General features: G+C 43.0%; 1 protein-coding gene across 1 annotated transcript; it reads left to right on the forward strand.

Moving 5' to 3' along the window:
- Positions 1 to 260: 260 nt before the first annotated feature.
- LOC139537625 (growth arrest-specific protein 1-like) lies at positions 261 to 2,608 on the forward strand. Its single transcript, XM_071339165.1, has one exon. The coding sequence runs from the start codon at positions 855 to 857 to the stop codon at positions 1,641 to 1,643; it is 789 nt and encodes a 262-aa protein (XP_071195266.1). The 5' UTR covers positions 261 to 854; the 3' UTR covers positions 1,644 to 2,608.
- The last annotated feature ends 7,443 nt before the right edge of the window (positions 2,609 to 10,051 follow it).

Below are 10,051 nucleotides of genomic sequence, written 5' to 3' on the forward strand. Positions count from 1 at the left end.
TATCATAAAAAATCATGAAAACTAACATTTGCTTTTTGGTCTTAATTTAAGGTTAGGTTTCGGCATACGGTTAGAAGTGTGGTTAGGTCAGGGTTAGGTTTAAAATGAACATTTTAGAAGATAAACGGTAGAAATGGGCGGGGTTTCTGACTTTGTGGCTGTGGAAGCTAGTGACGACCCTTTTCCCCTGCCAATTCATTGGTCACGTTTCCACCTTCACGTCACTGCCCTGAACAATGTAACAAATCACAAAAACTAATTTGACCAATAAGGCAAGGAGGTTTTAGTCAACCGACGCAGATGAACGAGAGAGTCATTCCACAGTCTTCAATGGGGCGCATCGTTCATCGCATTCCTCATTCCTTTACATAATTGTATAGCTAAAGAAGACACCGAATGGCATGCTGCTTGCGCAGATAGCCTAGGCTACATCATAAAACTTTTCCTGGAACGGAGTTTGCCTTTCTGAACGGTAAAACGACGACGGAACTGTTCTTTCTACTTCATCTTGTCTGTGCGGCAAAGCAATGGAACGCAGAAGTTGAATAATTCAGTATTGTGAAGCCTCTACTGCTGTGAAGATAAGTGGAGAGTGCCTGTGAACTTGTATTGTAACAGTGTATCAAACTTCGGGGGAAATTTCAAATCGAACAAATTGCAGGCGATGTGCGGTTTTCACACGGTATCACTGCATTGCACATTATTTGGTGAACCTCGTTCATTCCCCACTGGCGTGTACTGAATGCGAGGGAATGGATTTGGATTACTTGTTTTTGACACAGATTTGATGGAGATACTGCTACACAAATCCACATGTTGAAGTCTTTCATTTATTCGGATCAGTCTACTTCGAAATGGCAAGTTTTGCCGGGTTTATAAAGTGGACTGGGAGATCAACTTTGTATTTATGCTGTGCGTTTGCCCTGTTCGGTTGTCTTTGCATCGCGTCCCCTACTCATAGTCGTCGGCTCATCTGTTGGCAAGCCATTATGAAGTGTCATGGAGAGCCGGAGTGCCACTACGCATATGACCAATACCTTTACGCCTGTGCGCCCGTTATCAACGGGAATAGGAAGAAGTGTCCCAGCCACTGCATCTCGTCCCTTATCCAGCTGAATCTAACTGAGACCGGTCCGTCTCTAGAGGACTGTGACTGCGCCTCGGACCCCGTCTGCCGGAGCACCAAACGCGCCATAGAGCCGTGCCTGCCTCGGACCAGCAAAATGGGCTGCACCGAAGCCCGGCGGCAGTGCGAGAGAGATTACCAATGTAGCTCGGCAATGCGTGACTATTTGTTTCACTGCCGTAAACTTTTCGGAGGCGAGAGATGTTCGGACGATTGCAGGAGGGTGATTGCCAACATGCGCAATATACCTAAAGCACAACAACTTGATACGTGTGTTTGTGATGGCACGGAGAGGACGATATGCGAGTACGTCAAAGTTAGTATGAAAAACTTTTGCTTTGACTCTATGGACAGATACGCAGGCAGCGGGTTTTCTGATTCGGACTCTGAAGATGATTATGATGATATGGAGGATTATGTCTATGTGGAAAACGCGAGTGATTCACCTAGATCCGCCTGTCGGGGTGTATGGACTTCTACTGTGGCCACCATTTTGGTTCTAATGCATCTTATCTGATAGGGCAGTCTACCCAAGTTGATTCAGCTGTTGGGGAAGTTGTTAGAGAAATATAGAGGCCTGTGAAAAGTTGACACAGAGAGACAGAATAGCTCATGAAAGTGTTGTAACACCAGCACACCTGCTTTAGCTTATACTTTGTGTGTTTGGAAGATTTTATGGCCTTTGCTCTGCTGTCTAAATAATGGGGCTACTCAACATTCTATCTGGTGTCAGTCTCTGTGCTGATAGGCTTTGGGTCATCTTGCTCACAAATGTTTATATTTAAAATGTATACATTTTATGTGAATCTCAAAAGTTTATAGATTCATTTCCAGACAGCTGTGCACCTCTAAAATATGTAATTGTTTTAACCAACCCTTGAAGAATGTTCTAGGCCTGCTATAAGCTTCTCCTTACCTTGTGTCTCACAAAATAGCCCAAAAAGTTTGACACCCAATTTTCTTTAATGTGGATAGCCAAGTGACTTGTAAGTGTAGGTATGCATAATGCTGTTTCAAGACAATAGTGAAAACAACAGTATAAAACATGTTCTTGGTCACTTGGCTATAATGGGGACAGACTAATCAAGTTTTCTTTCATTATGAGCTAGACAACAGACATAGGCCTACATTTCATTAAGATGTCATTTAAGCTCTAGTCAGTTGGTAATCATCTAAGTGACAGATGTAAAACGCATGCACAGTTTGATTGGTTATTCAATATTATTAGCCTTAATCATGTCCCAGACATTTCCATAAGCTCAGTATCAATATCAAGTTAAAAAACAAGTTAAGGGAGATTATTTTTATATGTCAAAATGTGTGGAGTTAAATTGTACAGTATATTGTATGAATCGATTTTTTTTCCCAGAGTTATTTGTTTATTACTGCTAAGAAGATTTTTGCACTGTATAGAAATGTCATGAAATGCTTCACTGTGTCTACATTGTATTTTAGTGAAAATATAAATGTTCTTACTTAGTGCTTTTGACTCTTGATTGTTTCTGTGTTAACTCTACTTTATGTAGCCATATGGGTAGCAGCAGGTGATTTTAGTACTGTGTCTCGCAAATCTTTTGACAGCTGTACCAATGCCTTCTACATCACAAAACCCCCTCAATACAAACCATCAGTTGATCTGAGCTAATGTTATCTGACTCCTAGAGCAAATGAAGAGTCATATTGATATACACTTGACTTTGTCAACATTAATGTTTGCTGAAGGCTACACTGTTAATGCTAGAAGACTGTATAAACCTGAGGACGAAATAGCCTATCTCCTGGGGATTGTTGCTCAGATGGAGCCAAGATGGGCCTGGCTAGTTTATTTATTCTCACCCCATGTGTTTGTTAGAAGAAGCATTCATACAGAGAGGAGAGGGGGCAAGGAAAGCTATGTCTGGGGGAATTGAGACTTAAGTAACCATTACAAATGCACTCCGATTGGACTGCTGTTGGTGTGTATGTGTTTAGCTACGGACCATTGCTATGTATGTGTAACAAAGTAGTTTGTGTTTTTATTTGACACTTTCACATAAACTATACTGTTATTATCATCCTGAACAGAAGTTGAAATGCTGGTTATTGACCTAGGTCTACTTGTAGAAGTTGTAGCCTAGCCTACCCACCACCACCATATACAGTTGTAGCCTAGCCTACCCACCACCACCATATACAGTTGTAGCCTAGCCTACCCACCACCACCATATACAGTTGTAGCCTAGCCTACCCACCACCACCATATACAGTTGTAGCCTAGCCTACCCACCACCACCATATACAGTTGTAGCCTAGCCTACCCACCACCACCATATACAGTTGTAGCCTAGCCTACCCACCACCACCATATACAGTTGTAGCCTAGCCTACCCACCACCACCATATACAGTTGTAGCCTAGCCTACCCACCACCACCATATACAGTTGTAGCCTAGCCTACCCACCACCACCATATACAGTTGTAGCCTAGCCTACCCACCACCACCATATACAAAAATATCATCATCTTGGAGTTCACATAGATTCACAATTGTTTTCTCTCTTGGCATCACTGAGAAACAGAAAAAAAAGATGGTACATCATCCTCTCCTTCACCTCTTGTCACAAGAGGGACTTGAGAGCCATGATGGCAGCCATGTTGTTTCTCTCTGGGAGTGGACGAGGGCCCTCCAGCCCAGTGAATGGAGGAGAAGTCGAGTGGCACTTCTGTCATAGAAATGTAAAACACAATGGTGGAGCGGCACCATGTGCAGACACTTCATTCACCTTCTTTCTCTCTGACACCAGAGAGAAAGGAGAGAGAGGAGAGCTGGGCTGGGGGGAGAGACAGACTGATAGCTATTGCAGATAGGGGCTTTTCGGAAAGGACGTGTAAAACTTCTTTAAAAGTTGTATCTCTCCTTCTCTCTGCTCCGTTTATGTTTTAAGTTAAGGCTATGTGATGCCTTCATGTTTAATATTAGGTGACACTCACTTTGCTTTGTTTCTAGGTGTGCCTATAAACTGTTTAGAAACATTTAATATAGGAACTTTTATATAATTTGTCAACAATTAAAGTTAATACATTTAAGGCCTGATGTTTATGATATATATGAGTACATAGATACATAATGAATAGAACAGACTTGGAACCTCAAACAAACCCTGGCAATTTGACTGGTAAACTCATGGGTACACTCACAATGGTTCACACACTGGCAGGTAGCCTAGCGGTTAAGAGCGTTGGGAACAGTAACCAAAAGGTCACTGGTTTGAATCCCTGAGCCGGCAAGGTGGACGAATCTGCAGTTCTGCCCTTGAGCAAGGCAGTTAACCCCCAATAACAACTGCGCCGATGACATGGACGTAGATTAAGGCAGCCCCCCTCACCTCTGATTCAGAGGGGTTGGGTTAAATGCCAAAGACACATTTCAGTTGAATGCTTTCAGTTGTTCAACTGACTAGGTATCCCTTTTTCTATGTATGAGTGGTACACATATTTTTATAATAATATATTAGGTACAACATACATGAAAACATTAAGTATGCTTTATAATCAGGTTACTACTGGTTAACAAACTATTTGATACTGGTTTGTAAAACATTTTATTATGAGCTCTTTATAAATAGTCTGCGAAATAATTTATTTGAGATTGTAGTTTACTATCAGAATTACAATGATGTACTCCCTGTTCACCCACGACTGCGTGGCCACACAACTCCAACACCATCATCAGGTTTCCTGACAACACGACGGTGGTAGACCTGATCACCGGCGACGATGAGACAGCCTACAGGGAGGAGGTCAGTGACCTGGCAGTGTGGTGCCGGAACGACAACCTCTCCCTCATCATCAGTAAGACCAAGGAGCTGATTGTGGACTACAGGAAATGTTGGGGTGTACACGCCCCCATCCACATCGACGGAGCGGGTCGAGAGCTTCAAGTTCCTCTGTGTCCAAATCACTAAGCACTTAAAATGGTCCACACACACGTGCACAGTCATGAAGAAGGTGTGACAGCGCCTCTTCCCTCTCAGGAGGTTGAAAAAATGTGGCATGGGCCCTCAAGTCCTCAAAAAGTTCTACAGCTGTACCATTCAGAGCATTTTGACTGTCTGCATCACTGCTTGGCATGGCAATAGCATCGCCCTCGATCACATGGAGCTAAAGAGGGTGATGTGGACAGCCCAGTACATCACTGGGGCCGAGCTCCCTGCCGTCCAGGACCTCTATATCAGACAGGGTGAAAGGAAGTCTCGGAAAATCAAATAAATAGCTTACTAAATAGCTAACTAAATTGCTACACGGACTATCTGAGTTGACCCTTGTATTTGATTTATTTTTGCACTGTCTCTATGCACACTCACATGGCCCTACACACTCACAGGGCACTACACACTCACATGGCCCTATACACTCACAGGGCACTACACACTCACAGGGCACTACACACTCACAGAACCCTACACACTCACAGGGCACTACACACTCACAGAACCCTGCACACTCACAGGGCCCTACACACTCACAGGGCCCTACATACTCACATGGCCCTACACACTCACAGAACACTACACACTCACAGAACCCTACACACTCACAGGGCCCTACATACTCACATGGCCCTACACACTCACAGAACCCTACACACTCACAGAACCCTACACACTCACAGAACCCTACACACTCACAGAACCCTACACACTCACAGGGCCCTACACACTCACAGAACCCTACACACTCACAGGGCCCTACACACTCACATGGCCCTACACACTCACAGGGCACTACACACTCACAGAACCCTACACACTCACATGGCCCTACACACTCACATGGCCCTACACACTCACAGGACTCTACACACTCACAGGGCCCTACACACTCACAGGGCCTTACACACTCACAGAACCCTACACACTCACATGGCCCCACACACTCACAGGACGCTACACACTCACATGGCCCTACACACTCACAGGACTCTACACACTCACAGGGCCCTACACACTCACAGGACCCTACACACTCATAGGACCCTACATACTCACAGGACCCTACACACTCACAGGAACCTACACACTCACACAAACAGTCACTCCATCATTTGCTCACACACACATAATATGAACCTACATTTATTCTGACTCTACACACACACTCACATACAATCACCATATAAGCTGCTACTACTCTGTTTATCATATATCCTGATGCCTAGTCACCTTATCCCTATACATATCTACCTCTATCACTCCAGTATCCCTGTCACCTTACCCCTATACATATCTACCTCCATCACTCCAGTATCCCTGTCACCTTACCCCTATACATATCTACCTCTATCACTCTAGTATCCCTGTCACCTTACCCCTATACATATCTACCTCTATCACTCCAGTATCCCTGCACATTGTAAATATGGTACTAGAACTGACTGACCCTGTCTACAGTATGTATATAGTATGCTTACATAATTTCTTGTGTGTTTTTGTTCTACCTTATGTTATTTTTAGTATTACATTGTTATTGATTACTGCATTATTGGGGTTAGAGCTGTAAAAAAAGCATTTCACTGTACCTGTGCACATGACATTAAGACTTAAAACTTGCTCAAGTTACTTTGGCTTTCCTTCCCACTCAATGTAAAAAAAGAAAAAGAAGAAAACTGTGGAAACCCTGCAGCTTTGTCACGGTGATGTGGCGAATGCATTTATGGGCCTTTGTTTGCCGTCACAAAAGAGGGTCCTGCCGCTTTAAGAGAGCAGGCCCGGTCTCCAACCATTATTAATTGTAATGCCTCTTTATTGTTGCTAGGGATAATGAAGGAATGAGAGTCATATGGGGCCCCCAAAACCATACTTTCTCCTGAAATGTTTTCAATTAACTTTTGGCACTGGAGGAAAATAGGCGAGATGTTTTTTTCCATCATGCTGAAATAGAGGGGGATGGGTGCAGCGCTGCGGGACACACTACCTCATTAAAGTCACCTCATCATAACTCAACCCTCTACCTCTAGTACCCCTTCCCCCTTTATCCACACACACAGATGCATGCAAGCACAAACACATACATACAGAAGGGAAGACACACACACACACACACAAGCACACAAGCACATAGCATACACACACACTAACCCCTCCTTCTGGGTAACTCTGTGATCTGCAGAAGCAGACTAATGGTCTTACATTAGTGGACATTCCAATCTAGACACAATTAAGGCGATGATATGGCTTATGGTTGAGATGCTTCTTGGAACAATCATGATTCACAAACCCCTGAGCATACTGACCACATTTTCCTCTCTGAACTTTCTCTCAGTTGAAATACATTACTAGAAGGTAAACCATTAACATTTTACACAATGTAAACTGGGTAAATTAAATAAGTATCAATACTGGATATCTAAGGTAATTGTGTGGTATTCTAATATCAAAAAAGGGCATTTTTCATAAGATGCATACATGTTACACAGTTACACAAATAAAAAATAAAAATTGTTTAAATTTATATTTCAACCTTTATTTAACCAGATAGGCAAGTTGAAAACAAGTTTTCATTTATAACTGCGACCTGGCCAAGATAAAGTAAAGCAGTGCGACAAAAACAACAACACAGAGTTACACATGGAATAAACAAGCGTACAGTCAATAACACAATAGAAAAATCTGTATACAGTGTGTGCAAATGGAGTAAGGAGCTAAGGCAATAAATAGACCAATAGTAGCGAAGTAATTACAATTTAATAAATTAACACTGGAGTGATAGATGTGCAGATGATGATGTGCAAGTAGAAATACTAGTGTGCAAAAGAGCAGAAAAAGTAAATAAAAACAACATGTGTGCCCCTTAACAATTTTCCATGTTGTTTAAGAAGCATCTGTAGGCTACTCAATGAACAACAATAATAAATAGTAATAAAAATGCCAGTAATGAAATTACTCCCTTTCTCTTTTAAGCTTCTGTGAAACTCTTCAAAATTCCAAACTGCCACATTGATTCTGTCACGTCAAGCCCTTTGTGAGTTCACCGGCCTTTGAAAAAAACAGTCTCTAATCCAGTTAGACTTCCTTGTGCCTCCTGTGAACCCTAAGCTAGATGGAGAGAAAAATAGGTGAGTGGGGAAAGAGTAAGACTAAAGTTGTTCTGAAAGAGAAGGTTGATTTCCTATTTGTGTGTAAACCATCAGCCTAACTTAGAAACTTTGCTTATTTGAAATTGAACTTTAAAGTATAAAGCAAGTATGTCATGTTTTTTAAATATACAAACATACAGATATAGGATCTTAATTTGATCACTCTTTTGTTGCTGAGAATTGTCCTGCACCGCTGGTAGTGCACAAGCTTTGTTATTTAGGTAAATTCCCTGAAACCCCACACTAAAACACGGTTGACACTACTTTTGGCTAGCTAATAGACTATCTGATCAAGCAACATTATGGACTCAACGTTCAAATCCGGTTGCTGCAGGATTATTTTGTTGTGACAATACTGGTAAAATGTAGATCCTACAGCTGTATGCTACAGTATATTTGTTTCAATGCAAGCTCTTAGGACAGGGTGCAATTTTCCTCTTTCATTGACATATTTGCTTGTCATGACTGTATTTAACCACACCACGTCTTGTGGAAGGGACTTCTGACAGTATTCTTGACTACTTACCTCTCAGGACTAACCAGAGAATAAACAAACTCACGCACAGACAAGCTGAGTAGGTAAACCCCCAGCCCAGCGGTCTACTGAGGGCTGTAGAGGTTATAGGGGTGTGAGGGAGGGGGCTGCCTGGTTCACCCTGGGCTTTAGGAGAGGTGAGGGGGTTACGTGGGGGAGGGGCTGATTTATTGTTTTTAAGTGCCTGGGGGGGGGGGGGGTTGGGACTGTGGTCTGGAGGAGAGGGGAGGGGGGTTGGATGTTGTCGAGTTCAGATCTCTCTGAATGATGATGCTGACACAAAGATAATGTCCCAAAAGGCACCATATTCCCTATGTAGTGCACTACTTTTCCTGGTCAAAAATAAGATAGGGCTATGGTAAAAAGTAGTGCACTACATAGGGAATAGGGTTCCATGTGGGACATAGATAAAGAATGGGGATATTCACCCGCGCCAATCAGATAACTTCTTCCAACCCATGCAGGGATCTCTGGAACGCTAGAGTTGAGCTCTCAGTGGGGCGCCCTGATTGGTTTCTCATTCCTGCCTCTCCCTCCTGCGTCCAGGGCCAGAGAAGACCAATAGAGGAACGCTAATGTTTTGAAAGGACCGAGGGAGTCGAGAGTGAAGCGTAGGTTTTGAGTTTGGGTTGCGGGGGAGAGTAGAGGAGGAGGAAGAAGGAACACAAAACATTGCTGACACGGGGCATAATTTCATTTCCACGGTTCTGGGACAGCTGTGTGCAGTAATCTGCCATGGCGGCCCTCTAACACATAAATGGCTCCACTGACCCCAGGGGGGAGACTTCAACTGTGTCCAGCCGTTTAGAGGAGAGGACCAGGGAGTGGAGCCCCTTTCACACCATTCAGGGATTTGTCTTAAAGCAATATACCCCCCTATACTTCTCTGAGAGGGGAATATGCAGGCCGGTGTGTTTAGGTCCGAGGACGCAAGGAGACAACAATGGGTCATTTTTTAAGGCAAACTTAGAATTCATGCCTTGGTTCTATAGCTGTTTGATCAATGAGCTGGGAAACAATTACACACACACACACACACACACACACACACACACACACACACACACACACACACACACACACACACAACACACACACACACACACACACACACACACACACACACACACACACACATCCCTATATGCAAGAGTTTGGATCTTGGGAAAAAATATTTTTTAGAAAATTAGTTGACCTTTATTTTATTTTACTTTTAGTTACCATTTTGTAAGTTGCTATTTGTTGTTTGGAAAATGTACAAACATAACAATAATC

This window comes from Salvelinus alpinus, chromosome 1 (genome assembly GCF_045679555.1).
Source record: "Salvelinus alpinus chromosome 1, SLU_Salpinus.1, whole genome shotgun sequence".
NCBI classification, from domain to species: Eukaryota; Metazoa; Chordata; class Actinopteri; order Salmoniformes; family Salmonidae; genus Salvelinus; species Salvelinus alpinus.